Raw genomic sequence first — 18,465 nt, forward strand, 5'->3', positions numbered from 1 at the left:
GCCCTACACATGAGCCCAGTGTATAGTTTATGTGCCATATGTTAGGAAATGTAGGGGGGAAGCTGGTTACCCTAAAAAAAAATTACGCTCTTTTTCAGCCTATCACCCTGAAAAAGGAAAAGACGCCAGCGTTTTTTTTCAACTATTTTTTATCAACTCCTATCTAATCTTCGCCTAGTCTGAGGTGGCGAAGGCAAGTCTGGCGCAAGAGGTAACGTTCAGTATAATCCGCATCTTAGTGAATTTGCGTAGTACCAAAATGATGTCACATTGGCGAATTTTCGCCCGCGTTAGACACTTAGCCCTTTAGTAATTTGCCCCCCAGACTCACAGCTTAAAGTGCAATTCATCAGCAAAACTGTAAAAAAAAATCTGTCAGTGACAGAGAAAAGGCCAAGTAATACAAACAATAAATAGTGAATAAAGTAGCCCCTCTTGTAAAATATAAGGATATTATAAGTTACCGAGGAGTTTCATGACCATATAAAAACGCGAGGCCGAAGGCCGAGTGTTTTTATACAGGTCATGGAACTCCGAGGTAACTTATAATATCCTCATATTTTACAACTGGGGGTACTTTATTTATTATAATACACAAATTTTAGTGAGTCATGTGACAGAAATTACATCACTACTCACCGTTTATAACTGATGACATCACTACTCACCGTTTATAAGGATATAATTTACAAGATATTCATGGCTTTTGTGTATTATACACATATAAAGACCACTATGTCGGTGACTGGAGGAATGAAATTTTAAACTCAAAGAAACATATACTATCTACCAATCACTGGAAAGGGAATTCAAACTGGCCCCATTCCTGGAAAGGTGATAAAACCCGAAACTTGAAAAGTGTTCTTATGCTCTGCCTTTGTTCAAGTTCAAGCACCAGTGCATCAATCCCTATCTGGGTTACCGTTGTCCTGATCTTTATACTTCCAATATAGTGATTGAGGAGAGCACTCAAAGAGCAAAACTGCTATGGTTAAGCTTTAATTCTGGACTATACAATTCCACAGCATGTTTCGGGCCTTATGTGCCCTTTCTCAAGTGTGATAAAACCCCTAAGACAGATCCTAAGCTGGTACACACTGCATACAGCTTGGAGATTGAACTGGGTCGGCACAGGCAGACCTACAGGCCCAGGGAGAGCAGACTGTGCCAATGATATAACCAGGAGGACCAGGCTCACTTCCTACTACAGTGCCCTAAATACTAAGCAGTTAGGGTCACCCACTTCTAGAAATTCTCCCATCACATCCCAGACTTCACTTCCAAAGACAAAGAGAGGAAACTCTACAATCTACTGGGAGAAGAGGCTCTGACAGTAATAATAACTGCACAATATCTAAGAGACTGGCATAGACTGAGAGAGACAGGACCCCCTATTCAGTGTCGGACTGGGACAACAGGGGCCCACCCAAAAAACTTTAGACCAGGGGCCCACTCTCAGAACTATTATTATTCTCTCTTCACTCAACCTCTATTCTCCTAGTCTCTTTTCTTTATATACTATAATCTATTATTCCATCTATTTAGCCTCTTTGTTCTTGTAGAAATAGGGAATGACCATGAACTAGACCAAATGTTTCTAAGCATAAGGGACCACTGACACCTGGGCCCACCGGGAGTTTTCCTGGTATCCTGGTGAGCCAGTCAGACACTGAACTTGTTCCTATAAACTGCACCCCCTATTTCACCCCCTACCTGATTTGACAATGGTAAATTGATTTGATCCAGGCTTACAGTTCCATGTTGCACACTACTGTGGCTGAAGTTCCTCCAATGTCCACTGCTTATGCGCATCTTCATTTCAGCTGACTACAACAATACCGATGTCCAGACTCTACTGGAAAATTACCTAAACAGATAAACAATGATAATTTAAAAAGCAGAGTTTAAACAAAAGAAATGAAAACAAACAACAAGGAGCCAAAGGGCATAAAACAAATATCTGCCTTGACATGTGCATATAAATCGGTATGAACACGAATACACGGTATTTATGTAAAACGCTACAGATGCACGTAATGATGTACTTATAACATTAATGTAAACATTAATGTAAACCAATGATATTTATATAAAATCCGAGACAGGAAAGGAACGTGTGCCAAGAGCAACTTGTACTTTGAAGAGAACCTCCTTTATATTAGAAACATTGCATATTTGCTGCAAAGTTTCATTTACATTAAGTTTCTTTGCAGATTTATGGCCCATTTTTCAAGACATTAATAGATATGAGCTCTCCTGCTACATTCCTATTGACTTCAGGGTATGTAAACAGGACAATTTCCATGAAGTTTTTATTTCTTTCTCACATACCTTCTGCTCTAACATAAATTTCAAGGGGATCAAACAAATTGGTTGGGGTACAATAATACATATTTATGTTGCCTCTTTTTTTGCCACACGGCATTCGGACTAGGTACCAGACAGTTAACTAAGAAGGATTTTATTAGAGGACAAATGACAGCTATCATTCTACATTTTCTACTCATCTTTTATATTCCTACCTTCATTAGTTGACCCTCTCTCTTCTAGAACTATGATTCTCTTCTCTATTGCCCCTCGTATTTACAAGGACAATATAATCTATTCTATACTGTATAACATCCAAATAAAAAAAGTATTTGCTTCTGCCTGAAAACAACAAATGGGATGGTAATTAAGATAAACAATGAAAATCTCGGATTTTCTCTATGTCCTTTATTCTCATTATTGTCTACTTCCTATTTATGTGCTTCCCATTCAGTGTCACTCTCTCCCTACTATACCTGCTATCCCACAGTCACACTCCCTTCCCAGAGACTATTATCCCACTGTTACTATAGACACATCTCTCCCTACTATACCTGCTATCCCACAGTCACACTCCCTTCCCAGAGACTATTATCCCACTGTTACTATAGACACATCTCTCCCTACTATACCTGCTATCCCACAGTCACACTCCCTTCCCAGAGACTATTATCCACTGTTACTATAGGCACCATCTCTCGCTACTATACCTGCTATCCCACAGCCACACTCCCTGTCCCTGCTTGTGTATTATATATATATTGGTAGCTGTTTATGGGGGATACGATCATAAGCCAAAAGCTGTAGCCTCATAAACTGACCTCCAACCCACACAGGTGACATTAGTGAGAGGGAACAGGTGTTTCACTGATGATCCAGTCCCCCCTGGCTGTCTAACTCCCGTATCTCTGCTCCTGCCCCATAAAACCGCTGTTACACCGTAAATCTATCACCCCCAGTGTTTCAGGAATAGCTTCCCCCACCCCCTGCACTTGTGTTTGTTGTAGTTAAACTGCTGCTGCTATTATTTAGCGGCCGTGACTTGTCCCTCCCTCTGTTCTCTGCAGCTCTGCCTCTGCCTGTCTGTGGACTCGCACATAATGAGGCGAGTGATTATTGTCTGGCAGCTCCAGCAGCAGCAGCAGCAGCAGCAGGAGGAGGAGGAGGCTCGGGATTTGCATGGGCTGAAGGCTGCTGAGTATTTTTAGCTGGTGCGGCTCAGATCACGTCGCGCACACACAAGGCGACACTCGGTGCTGCGGACGCGCCGCACAGACACAACCGCAATCCTTCCCAAGCACACAGGCCGCTCCTGCTCATGGCCAGCTCCGACTCACTCAAAGGGGAAGAGATCCCACAGCCGCCCGAGTCTCCCCCAGACACGGCTTGTAGGGAGGCACAGAAGTGGATTGAGGTAGGACACGCTGCTGCTGCTGCTCCTCTTTGTTCTATTCTGGATTGGAGGGGGGCTGGTTGAGGAGGAACATTTGGGTATTTTGGATTCTGTACATAGACACACACCACCATGTGAACTCACTGGAGAGACAGCGCTGCAACTGACAGCATAAGCGCAATACTCCATAGTAACCAATCAGACGCTTGTGTTGGGTGCACCTTCTACTTTTGCACCTGTGTAGTCTTATTGCTGCACTTGCACAGCTTTGCGCCTCTGTTAGTTGTACTGAACTTTATCGTTTAGGAAATGCCAGCCCTGAGTTTTCCCTGCAGGTGCAAATTGCTGAGTGGTGGTGCCACATGGGTCCCAGTAGAGATCACAAGTGGTGGGCCCAAGATAAAGCAGATGTTGCAGGGCTCATCACTAATCTGAGGCAGCAATTGCAATGGACCTTTAGCTGCTGTTGTACCACAAATTCCAGCCTTCCTCACAGCCTTCAGGTTTGGCAGTACTGGGAGTTGCACCTCAACCGCTTCAGGCCGGGCAATTCTGATAAGTGATAACCTGTCACCATGATCTGACCATACCAGCCATGCAACACCCTATCTGCTGGTTCATGACACCCCTTCCATAACATTTGTGGTCCTGAACAATGGCCCATATTTAAATTAGGGATGCACCGAATCCACTATTATGGATTCCGCCAGCACCCTGAATCCTTCGCGAAAGATTCGGCCGAATGCCAAACCGAATCCTAAATTGCGTACGCAAATTAGGGCTGGGAATGGTAAAACATTTTTTACTTCTTCGTTTTTTGACAAAAAGTCACGCAATTTCCCTCCCGCATATGCAAATTAGGATTCGGATTCAGTTTGGCCGGGCTGAAGGATTCGGCCGAATCTGTATCCTGCTGAAAAAGCCTGAATCCCGGATTCGGTGCATCCCTAATTTAAATCCCTTGAAACAGTTGTGCTGGTGCTGAAAGAAGGAAACCTAATGTACTATGTAGTTTTATTTTGGTGCCAAGTACCATGTTTTTATTCTGAGTCTGGTTTCCCAGTATTCCATACCTATAGCAGGCCATGTTCTGTGCCTAAGTGAAATATGTATGTTCTTTATGTTTAGGCACTTTATACCAGACACACAGGGGCTTTGCCTATACGTAACTTCTGCTTCAATATGGATGACAATGTTATGTGCAATGAATACAGAGCTTAGCTGTTTTGTGACAAAATGTATCTATTGCACTATTGGTAGGGATGCACCGAATCCACTATTTTGGATTCGGCCGAACCCCCAAAATCCTTTGCGAAAAATTCGTCTGAATACCGAACCAAATCCAAATTCTAATTTGTATATGCAAATTAGGGATGGGAAGGGGTGAAAAATGTACTTCCTTGTTTTGTGACAAAAAGTCACTTGATTTCCCTCCTTTGCATATGCAAATTAGTATTCGGAATCAGTTCGGCTGGGCAGAAGGATTCGGCCGAATCTGAATCCTGCTGAAAAAGGCAGAATCCCGAACCGAATCCTGGATTTGGTGCATCCCTCCATATTGGCTTTATCACCGTGAGCTGTGGCCCCATTAGGAAATAAGCCCCACTGCGCAGCTTGGTGATTTCCCAATCTGTACAGCTACAGGGCAGATAATGACTTTGTCACATGCTGCAGTTGGATTCTTTGATTATGTACTGACTGCTTTATATTCACAATCCATCAGTACTAACTATCCTGTGTTCCCTTTTTTGTGTGCCACTTTCTTTAGTGCGGCACCTGAGAAGGTTTGTACTGAGACATGACATGGCAGAAAACACAAGTCTGCTTGGCAGCGCTTTCCCAATCTCAGCGTTCGCAATAGGAATGCACACGTGGGTCGCCTTCTTCCCCTTGCAAATGAATGTGCTGAGGGGCACTGCATACCTGCTGTGGGTAGCCCCATTGCTGCCGGAGAATAGGAACACAGAGCTCTATTCATCCCCTTTAGGATTGCAGACTGGTGAAGGCAAGGGAGCACATACACATTTCCTGGCTGGGGATGCAGCATGTGGGATTTTTTATCTATTTATTTTTTGCTCCTGAATTATTTGCTGGTGAGATATTGATGTCCCGTTGGCTTCCTTTGACAGTGGCAGCATTTAATGTGTTAAACCCTCTCTGGGAATAGGGCTCTTTTTTTACTTCTCTTTCCAGTCTGACCCGAGCAGAGTATTATTGTGTGATTGATAGCTTGTTGCTAACTAGGACTCCAAAAGAGCCTGCAGGACTTTCCATGACATTTGCTATTGTGTGGCAGCGCCAGATACAGGCCAGTGAATGGGGTTGAATTGTTCCTTTTGTGGCACTTGCTAACAGAATGCAGATAGTATCGATCTTGCCTATTTTAGAGCAAGAGTCCCATCGCTGTAAATAGTGTTCAGCCATAGCAATTGTAGTCCACAATTTAGAGATTTCAGAGTTTTTGTTTTTTGTTTTTAATACAGTAGAACCCCCATTTTACGTTTTTCAGGGGACCAGAAAAAAATGATGTAAAATCCTGGGAAAATGTAAAATCAGGGAAACGTGTTAAAGGGCATGTAAAGGCAAAAAATAAAATCCCATTTTTACTTTCTTTAATGAAAAAGAAATCTATCTCCAATATACTTTAATTAAAAAATGTGTACTGTTTTTATAAGAAACCTGACTGTATGCAGTGAAATTCTCCCTTCATTTACTACTGTGGATAGGAATTGTCAGATGGTCCCTAACTGCTGAGCAGGGAAATAATCATACTTATGAACAGCAGGGGAGCCCCCGCCTTACTTCCCAGCCATGCAGAATTCAAGCAGCTTTGTTTATACGATGCCTATGCTGCCCAGACCACACTGAGCATGTGCACAGTCTTAGTCTTGCAAAGATGTTTAACAAAGTTACAAGATGGTGACCCCCTGTAGCCAACTTTGAAAGCATAAATTATTTGTTTGATTAGGCTTGTGGTGCAGTAAGTTCATGTTTATATTTAGTATACAAATACAGCATTTCTAGCCTTATTCTATTTTAGACTTTACATGCCCTTTAAAGTAACTTTTTCTTCAAGTAATGAAAGGATATAAGCCTGGGGTCAGTTTCACTTGAAGATACAATATTTACTGTGTTAATAATGGGCAGATTAATTGCAATTGATTGCAATTGACTATTTACAGGCAGAACCATGGCAAAATATACATCTGGTTAGTATTTTAAACCTCTTTATTTCACTAGGGATGCACCGAATCCACTATTTTGGATTCGGCCGAACCCCCGAATCCTTCGAAAAAGGCCAAATCCTGCCCGAATCCCGAACCAAATCCTGGATTCAGTGCATCCCTGTATTTCACAAATAATAACATTCATAGAGGGGAAAAAAACAGTTTTTGGGTACATCAGTACAAAATTTTTATGGCAAAATCTGGGAAAACATTCATTAAAATCAGGGAAATGCACCCATTGAGATGCATTATAAATTGGTGGGACCACAAATAAAAAATGTAAAATGTGGGACAACTTAAAATCAGGGTACTTAAAGCCACCATTTTTACTGAGGCCTTAATGCAATTTTAATCAGTTAATTCTGTGGACTAAAGTTGGACTTGTAGGCTGAGCCCACTTCTATCTAAAAATTTCATAAGAACCGTCAATTATATTTTCCTGTTACTTCCCATTTAAATGACATCTCGCTGCCTCGCACCAGGGGTAAAAGTAAAAACTTTAGATACCCTGCTCCATTCACTGATGAGTTGATTTTTCCTTTATAGGACTGAATAAAATGTAGTCTGTGTCTCACATCCAGTACCAGAATCTCCATTGTTGCTCAACACTCTGCACTTTATAACAGGAATCCAGTCTTGTGTGACCCAGTTATACTTAGCCCCTTCCTTCAGTTCACAGCCACACTAAACATGTGCCAATCTACAGAGTGATAGAACTAGAGCAGGTGTCTATAGAAATCCCTGAACTTTACCATTAAAGGAGAATTAGTTATGAATAACAAATTGTATCATTATATCAAGTATCATCTCAACAGAACATCCTTGAGGTGGATTAGAAGGCTGTTTGGGCAAAGCCAAGACCACTCTTGTGGGATTACCAGTGTTCCATCAGAAGGGATAAGAAAGCCAAAGCTAATATTACGTGGCCATCCTCTCTTTTGGGCTAAAGCTAAATCAGGAGAGGAAAGGCTCATTCATTTAGTAGGTAACATAGGAAGACATAATTTCACCCCCACTGTACATATATTGTTTTGCTCCCCCATTTTACATTACATATTAAAGTTGGGTTGGAAAAAATAAGCCAATCAAAAGCAGTAGCTCACACCTTAGTATCTTTTTCTGTTTTGTTTGCCCCCCTCTGGAGTTTGTTCTTTTTTACCTTTCCAGTCAGTGCCAAGAACTACAGGCATTAGAAAACTTCCAAGCAGTCTTGCAATTGCATACACTGAGCCTTTAAAAACCATTCTTCTGTCACCAATTTGAGCGCTCCAAAATAAACTAAAGAAAGTTCAGCATAGCCAAGCCAGCATAATCCAAGTTCATACAAACTCCATTTGAAGATGCAGAATTGCTGTTTTAGTCAATGGAAGACCTCCTGGGATCAATTAGGAGTTGTTTGCTCCCTTCCTGACAGTCGAGATTTTTTCAGAGAAAAAACTCAAATCGAATTAGATTTTAATTCGATTCGAGTTTTCAGGTCCATACTATTCACCCTAGTTTTGAAAATTAGATTTTTTTTTAATTTCGATTGGTCGAATTTCGAGTTTATGGGAGTTTCTAAAAACTCACATGAACTCCAAATTCGACCTTTGATAAATCTGCCCATAAATGAATGCGAAAGGTCTTAATTCATGTGCATAAAATTCTGATTTGTCCCCTTTAATGCTATATGCAGTGGGTGAATCTCCCCAAATTACTCATGTTCCATAAGAGAGAAGTTAAACATATTCTTGAATCTTTATATTAAAGGGTTGGTTCACCTTTACATTAACTTTTAGTATGTTATCGAATGGCTAATTCTAACCAACGTTTCAATTGGTCTTCATTATGCACTTTTTATAGTTTTTGAATTATTTGCTGCCCTCTTCTGACTCTTTCCAGCTTTCAAAAAAGGGTCACTGACCCCATCTAAAAAAACAAATGCTCTGTAAGACTACTATTTTTTATTGCTCATCTTTCTATTCAGGCCATGCCCTATTTATTTTCCAGTCTCTTATTCAAATCAGTGTATGGTTGCTAAGGTCATTTGGACCCTAGCAAACAGATTGCTAAAATTGCAAACTGAAGAGCTGCTGAATAAAAAGCTAAATAATGGAAAAATACATAAATAATAAAAATACTACCAATTGCAATTTGTCTCATAATATCAGTCTCTACATCATATTAAAAGTTAATTTAAAGGTGAACAACCCCTTTATTGGCAGTTTATGGACCTTCACAAACAGCTTAACTAATATATTGTACCCACTGGCTGATTGTAAGGTAATGAGCTTAATAAAGTACGGATTCTTTTCAATATATCTAATAATAATGATTGTGTTACCTTGTTTGCCTAGAGGCTTGACAGCATGTTCACCATGATGTGAATGTATCTAAAATTGCAGAAATACTGCTAATTCTATGGGAGTCTGATCAATATAAGACATTTAGATATTTGGTTATCTTAAAATAGTGTGTAACATTGTATCACTAGTAATATTTGCTACCCTGTTAAAACAAGAATAACTTTTTGAAATCTGGTTAGAAATATTAGAGAGCAACTATAACCTCATAAAATCCTTCCTAAGATTTTCGGCAGCACGCTTAGTGGGAGGAAGGCCAAAAGCTTGTGGTCCACCTGGATAGGATCCAAACCATAGCTAATGCAAAAAGAGCCACTAAAATCTTTCCTATATGGAAAAGTATACAGTATTGCATGTATGGGCCATTGATTTTCAGTGAAACCAGATTAGAAGGTGGTGGTAACATGGGGTCTGCCACCTTTCCAAATACTGGTCTAGATGTGAAGAATTAACAGCTTTTTGTTTTACACAAGATATAAAAACTGGTGAGCAACAACTTCTGTGTTATCAAGTGAGAATAAAATGTTTTTTTACACCAGAAAATAATCTTTTTAATGTATAAAAAAATAAAATGTAATATTGTCCTTCACTGGTATAACTGGTGTGTTATTTGCTTCAGAAACTCTACTATAGTTTATATAGACACGCTGCTGTGTAGCCATGGGGGCAGCCATTCAAAGCTGAAAAAGGAGAAAAGGCTCAGGATACACAGCTGATAACGGATAATCTCTGTAGTATACAATGGGATTCTAGACATCTTGTCTGTTATCTGCTCTGTAGCCTGACTACACAGCAGCTTTTTAATAGAAACTATAGTTGTGTTTCTGAATCAAACTCACCAGTTTTAGCAGCTCAGTACAATATACCATTATTCCTTTAAAACATTAATTTTAGATGTTACTGTGAAAACTCTTTATACAATAATATACATTGCATGGTCACCGGTGACATAAAGTATAATTAAAGCAACCGCTAAAAAAAAAGCTCATAAGCTAAAAATGTATTAATTAAAATCTATTAAGACGCTTAAGTCTCCACATTTTATTGTATGTTTCTGTTTAGATGTTGACTGTATGCAAGTGGAACCATTGCTGTGTATTTAAGCACCTGCCTTGTAGTGAGCAGTGTGAATAACAGAAATAGACAATGTGGGAGCTGATATGGTTCAGCCAGGAGTCCATTGTTACCCAGCTGGAAGGGTGCCAGCAATATAGACTGCCACCCTAATGTTCACACTGACCAATGTAGAGGCTATGGACAATACTGTTTATTCAGTGGGAACCGGCTTTATTGTTCTTTTTTTATCTGCGATTTAGGTAAATGTCGCGCATTAAGGCCAGGCCTTAGGGGAATGTTCATAGGACTCCCTTTGTGGGTGAAGGAATGGAATCTAAACGTATCATATCTCGGTTTTTTTTTTTTCTTTATTAGAATGGAAGCATTGTTCTAGTCTTGCTAGCCATTCCACAGCATATAGAACATTAGACATGCCCACGCCAAGCAGTAAAACTCTATACTTTTCAAATTGGTGGCTGACTTACCAAATTAAAAGAAATAGAAATGGTAGTTTTCGTGCAGGTTGACAAACTGTGAAACAAGCGAAGTGCTCGTTCTGGGTTTCCCTGTTCAGATGCACTGCATTATTCATGATGGATCGCCTTACTGAGTGTGTGTTTCTCTTTGACTAAATCTACTTTGTGGATATAGAATAACAGTGGGGCCGTAATTCATTTACGTTTTGGCACAGCAATTCTGTGTGTATATGTGTGTGTATGTATGTATGTGTGTGTGTGTGTGTGTGTGTGTGTGTGTGTGTATATATATATATATATATATATATATATATATATATATATATATATATATATATATATACTATATATATATAGATATATATACATACACAGGGCCTTGAGAAAGATCCCAGATAGATTAATTCAATAGACACCAGGACTTGGCAACCTTTAGTACAACAGATGCTGTTGAATACCCCTCCCCTTTTAAAATGATCCAGCAACAGTTTGCCTCCATCCCAACAACATAATCCTATCCCACCATTCCTTAGAAAGCAGAGCTAGTGGGGTTGCTGGGAAGTACAGTTCTTAAAAGAGTGGTTCCCATTAAGTTAACTTTTGGTATGTTATAAAATAGCTAATTCTAAGCAACTTCTCAATTGGCCTTTATTTTTTCTAAGTTCTAAGTTTTTGAATTATTTTCCTTCTTCTTTTGACTCTTTTCAACTTCAAATCAGGGGAGCTGGACCCATCTTAATACAAATGCTCAATAAGGCTACACAGTTATAGTTTCATTACTCATCTTTCTATTCAGGGTCTCTTCTATTAATATTCCAGTTTCTCCAGATTCTCATAGTCAATGCATAGTTGCTAGGGTAATTTGGACCCTAGCATTCAGATTGCCGACATTGCAAACTGGAGAGCTGCTGAATAAAAAGCTAATTAACTCAAAAACCACAAATGCAGCATTTACTTGATACTGACACTTTCCTATGATTTTTATAGGAACAAATCAGTATCGCATTAAGTCAAATGCTTACTCTTTCTGATCTAAAAAGTTCCTAATTATAACTCTGTGATATTAATATACCAGTCCTCTCTTGTTGATAAATTGTAATTTTTATCAGGGGATGGGCAGAATGCAAACTATTGCTCAGAGTTAATATGGCATACTGTTCTTTGCTGTTTCACAAAATAATGTATGTAAGATTTAAATTAGTTATTAAAGTGTTGAATTGTATCAGAGCGTGTTGGCAATGGCTCTACCAGGGTATCGGTTCAGTTCTCTAATCCTAAATGCCAATTTTCATGACATTATTCTCTAGAAGAGACAGGTATGAAACATGATCAGTGCTATTGGTGATGTCTAGAGCAAATCCACAAGTGACTTGTCTTGAGATAAGAATTTCAAGGATTCAGTCAGAGGCATCATTGTCTGCAGGTTAAAGGGGGTTTTCACCTTCATACACGTTTTTCAGTTCAGTTGGTTTCAGATTATTCACCAGAAATAAATACTTTTTTCAATAACTTTCTATCTCCTATATGTGACTGTTTTTCTAATATTGAAGTGTAAAGTATGATTTTTCCCCTTCCAAAACAGCTCTGGCAGGGGTTGCTGACTCTTTAAATGTTTTAAATTGATACATTTGTTATCTTTGTCCCTGCTGAGCAGAATGCCTGGGTTTCATTACAGGCAGCTGTAAAAATTGATACAATAGTTGCTAATATTCCCCAGATACTGTGAGAAATGTATCAACTAATTGTATCAACTAAATGCAGTAAATTATAACAGTTCACCTCCTGGATCGCTGAACTGCCAGACTGAAACACTAGAGACAGGAGCATTAAACTTTAAAAGGGAACTCCACAAAAACATAACTTTAGCTTTTTGAAAAGGAAACATAATTTCAAGCAACTTTGCAATATACATCAATTAAAAAAATGCAGACTTTTCATGATTTTTAATGGTTTGGAACAGTCCCTAAGCTAGGGCCCCTGCTCTCCTGCTGATCTGTCTGACTACTTTGCTGAGCTGGCTGACTACTGTTACTTTGTATCAACAGACATCTGTCCTCAGTCTGTATCCTCCAAACCCCACAATTCCCTGCACACGTGATTTCAATAAAGAAAGGAACATCACAGTGCAATGCATTGTGGGTTATGTAGTTCCTGCATGCTGTCTGTAAGCTGTGGAGAAGTTGTTACAATTTGTATCATCAGTGTTTAGTCCCTCCTTCCCTGCCAGGATGATGATGCAGAAAGAGTTCTGTGTTATGTGGGCCTGTTTATCGCATTTTGGAAGCTGGAGTTCCCCTCTAAACTTTTGGGGGAAAAAAGATGCAAATCAATTGAAAAAAAAGTCTTTGTTTATGGTGAACAATCTGAAATCAACTGAACTGAAAAAAGTGTTTGGAAGGTGAATAACCCCTTTAATGGAACTTCCTGTTGGAGGTGACAGTTGCAGGAAGCGGTAGCCGACTCAAGCAGGAAATGTCCAGTCTGCTCTTGTAAATGAGTTATTCACTCATTGAGCTGATCTCTGTAACTGGCCTTAGAAATGATCCCTATTCTATTGTACGGTTAGATTGATTCCATCTGAGGGCCCTTTAATCATGCTGTGTAAAAAAGAAAATGACAAGCAAATATACCGCACATTAGCAGGCATTACAGTGTAAAAAACGTGAGTCCCTCCCAAGCTGTGTACTCATTTCAGCAAATGTGGTATAAACAGAAGCTTGAAAATACTATGTGAACATATGCATTCATCCATACTATTTTTTTTTTCTCTAGCGGAACTTGCTGCCTGTCTTTGTTGAAATGTGTCTTTAGTGTTGTAAATTGGCTTGAGAAAGGGCAAGATTAAGCCCAAAACAATGCACTGACCAAATAAACAGAACTTTTTCACTTTTGCAACAAAGAGGTGCTGCAGTAACATCTTTCCTACTGTAGTGTTGTAAATTAACGGCATCTGATCTAGTGATTGGGTGGTGTAAAACACACACCTTAATAAATTTGACATTTATTTTATAGAGCTATTATACAATTTTTCTGCCTTGGGTTTTTTACACAGTATGATAAATAGTCCCCTGTGTTTAAGCACCAAGCTTCCATATACTCAGCTTAAAATACTGAGAGTAGAATAGTTTAGCATACCTCCCAACTGTCCCACATTATGCGGGACAGTCTCGCTTTTTGCTGCTTGTCCCGCATAATAGCGAAGATGTCCATGTTGCCATTATGGGGCAGATTTACATAGGGTCGAATATCGAGGGTTAATTAACCCTCGATATTCGACTGCCGAATGTAAATCCTTCGACTTCGAATATCGAAGTCGAAGGATATACTGCAAATAGTTTGATTGAACGATTGAATCCTTCGAACCGTTCGATTCGAAGGATTTTAATCCATCGATTGAATGATTTCTCTTCGACCAAAAAAACATTAGAAAGCTAAGGTTTAGGTTTAGGTAGGGGGTCAAAGTTTTTTTTATAGAGACAGTACTTCGACTATTGAGTGGTCGAGTAGTCGAACGATTTTTACTTCGAATTGTTCGATTCAAGTCGTAGTTGAAGGTCAAAGTAGTCAATTCGATGGTCGAAGTAGCCAAAAAAAACATTCGAAATTCGAAGTTTTTTTTATTCTATTCCTTCACTCGAGCTAAGTAAATGGGCCCCTAAGTGTCCCGTTATCTTCGGATCTTCCCGGCTTTTTCCGGCGATCTTGTCTGCGCCTCAGGTCTTCTATGCACTTTCTGGAGCAGTTGTCTTTGGATCTTTCTGGCTTCTTCCATCGCACTTCTCTTTGGCTCCTTCCATTGCTTTGTGTCTTCTCAGCTCCTTCTCGCGTGATAAGAATAGCAGTGAGCCGATCTGGATGCCAGCAAGCTGTCCTCTCCTGTTCTGCGTCTCTGAAGGCCGCACTGTTTCTGCTACTCTAAAGGCTGCACTGTTTTTTCTGCTATTATGGGAAGAGCATTAAAGAGTATTAGAGTGTCGCTGCTGCTTTGTGTCAAACTTTGAGCAAAACTTTTTGTAAAGGGGGCTAGATTTGTATATGGTTTGCTGATTAAATGTCCTTTTATCTTATTTCTTATTCATATTTTTGTATATATGGGTGTGGCTTCTGGGGGTGTGACCACCAAGTGGGCGTGGTCTCCTTGCTACATGCGGCACAACGCGCAACACAACTTTTTGTCCCTCTTTCGTATTCTCAAATGTTGGGAGGTATGGCTGAACTACCATGAGCTTGTCATTTGTGGCAAAGAATCTGTAAATCCCTGCATTAAAAAAGATTGATTTACTTCGCTGGTGCCTGTCTGCAGTGGGGATTGAATTCCAGCAATCTAAAAATGGCACTTGTGTCAAAATAGCATTTATGTGTCGAATTCTAGCATTCATAATAATCACCATACTTTATTAAGACCTGACATATTCAGCAGCACTTTTCATATGTAAATTGTCATTTCAGTCCCTGCCCCAGTGGAGCTTACAATCTCTGGTCTCTATTACATTGATACATACAACTGTCAGTTTTATCAGAAACCCATTAACGTTCCTGTATGTTTTTGGATTGTCAGAAGATATTGGAATACCCAGTTAAGTATAGGGGAAATATATACATTTGCAGTGCCCTGACTAATCAGACTAGCAGTGCTGAAGGCAGCCATGCTAACTATTGTACCTTTTATAAATTGTAGTTGAGTTATAAAGGGATATAGTATATTTCATTCCTTCTATGTTATTGCACCTCTAACTTATAATCATTTTACCACACTTCTATTAGCATAGCTCTTTTGAGAGGGTCTAAATAAGGATGCCTGCCTATAAAGCAGCTGTTGAATTTGGTATAGTAGTGCAATAATTTGATCTGTATATAGCCCAGTCTGATCGCTGAGTTGGGAGGAGTAGGAGTTGCAGTTCAGCCATATCTACCCATAGTTAGATATTGCCACAGGTAACCTAGCTGATAAAAGTGACCATTCATGATATTGGGTGGGTGTTTATCACCATATATATTCTCTGTATGTAATGTATATTCTGTAGCTATTCACCTTGTTCCTCTGTGCTTGTCACTCGGGGGTATTTGCTGTTTTTCCTTTCTACCCTCTGACTGCAATGAGGTTATTCTGGAAACAGCTGCTGTTAGAAAATAATCTCATTTATGACATCAAGCGGTGGGTGCGCCTGGGAAAGTCAGAAGTCCATTCTGAGCTCTAATTTTAGAACCACCTCATACTCTGTTCAGTTCCTGTGCTTGGGCCTGAAACAATGGCTGGGTTGATCCCCAGGGGCTCCCTGGTGTGGTGCTGGTTACAATGTGCCTCACTGACAAACACGAGAAAACAGTCAATTTCCCTGTTCTGCCAATTTAAAATGTATGAATTTGTGACTTTAAATGAGCTAATTACACTTATTTGAAGGTACAGGTACATACTGTATTTGCCTACATTTCAAAGGGAGTTGTTGAAAGGCATGCCAGCATTTTATGCATTTTTTCCCCCAATATATTTAATCGAAATGGATTTTCCCCATTATTCAGCTTTCCTCCTTGTTGCTTGCTTTAGTCCCTTGCACTTGCTTGCCAACACATTCTTGCTGCAGGGCACAGGCGAAAATATACAGCTTAATCAGCCATGCACTTTGATAGTTATTGAGGTCGGTATGAGGATAGTTGCTCTATAATCACATGGTTTCAGTGATGCTGTTTTATTAGGGGAAGTAAATAAAAGGGACATGATTAGCAAGAAACCGAATCCTTTAAGGACATGGACACGCATTCGTTTTTACTGCGTGGTAACAGTGCGGTTTCTAAAAAAGACCGACCTGTTGTCATTATTTTTAAACTTTGCCTTCCACTGAAATATTGCTGAGGAAAGACAAGGTTCCAAGACATCCTGCACCGTTCATGTGTTAAGCAGAAGGTGCTGCAACTGATGCAGGAGATCCAGAAGGGTGGCAGTGCTTCTGAGAAAGTGGACGGTAGCCACGAAACGCGTAAAGCCTACAATATGTTCTGGGCATGCCTTCACCATTTTTAATTATTCTTCAATACATTTCTATTTTTTAACGGACGAATAATCAGCTCCTTTGGTGCTCCATTTTTCTCGTGCTCTATATGGAACTTGGCTGTGTAGGATCGCAGTGTTTGTGCAGCAGCTGGAGCTGAACTCTGCCCATTAAGTGCTCCCACATTTATTCAGTGCCACCACACTTTGATATAAGTACCCCAGACCAGTCTGCAGGGGTGCTCTGACCCTGTGATAAAATTTTATCAACTGCGTTCACTGGGGGGTGCCAAAGATGGTGTTTCTGAATTTTTGTTTAAAGCATACCATAAAGCGTCTTCCAACAGCTGCAGCCAAAGTTTGTCAACCCTGCCATTCATGCACACATTTAGTCGGGAAAAAGTGATGCCCTACCTGTGGATAGTGTGGTAACATTTAGCTCAGTAACCCCTTCGATGTTGCTCCCAGTGGCCTCAAAGCAGGTGCTTATTTTTGAATTCCTGGCTTGGAGGCAAGTTTTGGTTGTATAAAAAAAGTGCACTGCCAAACTGATCCTCCTGTAGGCTGACCATCCGCATGAGAGCTAACAAATAGCCAATCACATTCCTTATTTATATCTCCAGGGACGTTGTGTTGCTCCCCAACTCATTTAACCTTCGAATGTGGTTCACGTGTAATAAAGGTAGGAGACCCCTGCCATAGGGGATAAATTACACAGGCTGCCCCATAACACTCCCCCGTTGGGTTGCAGTTCATGTGCTCGAACTGACAATGTGATCTTTTAAATGCCCCTTTTACGTCTGTGGATGAGGCAGCTGAACAGACAGAGTGTATGAGTGGCTACACATGGAATGGGCACCTTTCCAGATCATTTTCGCAGGAGTTGTAGCTTCTCTTCACTTCTTCATCTGCTGATGCATTGTGCCGACAAGGTGCTTTGGCAGATGACTATTTAAAATCTTCTTGATCCTCATACCAACCATGTGAACCGATGTCCATATCACAAAGATATCTGTTGGCAAGGCTTGGCCAGCATATACATTCAACATTTTATCTGTGCATGTATCCCCAGCTTTAATCTTTTTGTTCAGGTCTGTTCATTCGTGCAGTGGGTCAACTTCTCATGACTATAAACCTGGATCCCCACATTTCCTTGTGCCTGTTCAGCAAATCACTGTCCTTTGGGGCAGTGGTGTTGGTCAGATAACACTCCAATTACTGTTGCCAGCAGTTTGCTGAGAATACTAATATATTTAGCATACCTCCCAACTGTCCCTTTTTAGGAGGGACAGTCCCTCTTTTGACAGCTCAACCCGCAATCCCTCATTTGTACTGGAAAGTCCCTCTTTTCTCTGCACTGAACAGCCAGAAAAAGAAACAAAGTTTCTCACTTAATTGGCTTTTAGCAGAGAGCCCAGAACACCTAACAGGTGCAAATAAGATACTTTGTAACAATTTTGAGACACAAAAACACAGTTTAGAGAAAGGAGAAATATTTTCAAACTTTCATAACCTGCCAAATTTTGTAAAACAATCATGGTAATTAGGGGGTGTGGCCACAGAAAGGGGTGTGGTCAAAAAATTGCTGCGCTACATGCGGTAAAAAAAATGTTGACCCTCTTTTTACTTCCAAAATGTTGGGTGGTATGTATTTAGTGCATTATAATTTGAAAACCTC

At 40.1% G+C, this 18,465-nt stretch overlaps 1 protein-coding gene across 7 annotated transcripts in view; it reads left to right on the forward strand.

Moving 5' to 3' along the window:
* The first annotated feature begins 3,408 nt into the window (after nt 1-3,408).
* The window catches only part of limch1.S (LIM and calponin homology domains 1 S homeolog), a 173,504-nt gene continuing 158,447 nt past the window's right edge, over nt 3,409-18,465 (forward strand). For 3 of the 7 annotated variants that reach the window (XM_041579445.1, XM_041579446.1, XM_041579447.1), the window contains exon 1: nt 3,409-3,721. In XM_041579445.1, coding sequence (XP_041435379.1) covers nt 3,626-3,721 — 96 coding nt within the window. In that variant the 5' untranslated portion in view covers nt 3,409-3,625. The remainder of the gene's footprint in view (nt 3,722-18,465) is intronic. The other 4 variants (XM_018243116.2, XM_041579444.1, XM_018243117.2 and 1 more) reach the window with 3 other exon arrangements.

Source organism: Xenopus laevis, chromosome 1S (genome assembly GCF_017654675.1).
Source record: "Xenopus laevis strain J_2021 chromosome 1S, Xenopus_laevis_v10.1, whole genome shotgun sequence".
NCBI lineage: Eukaryota > Metazoa > Chordata > Amphibia > Anura > Pipidae > Xenopus > Xenopus laevis.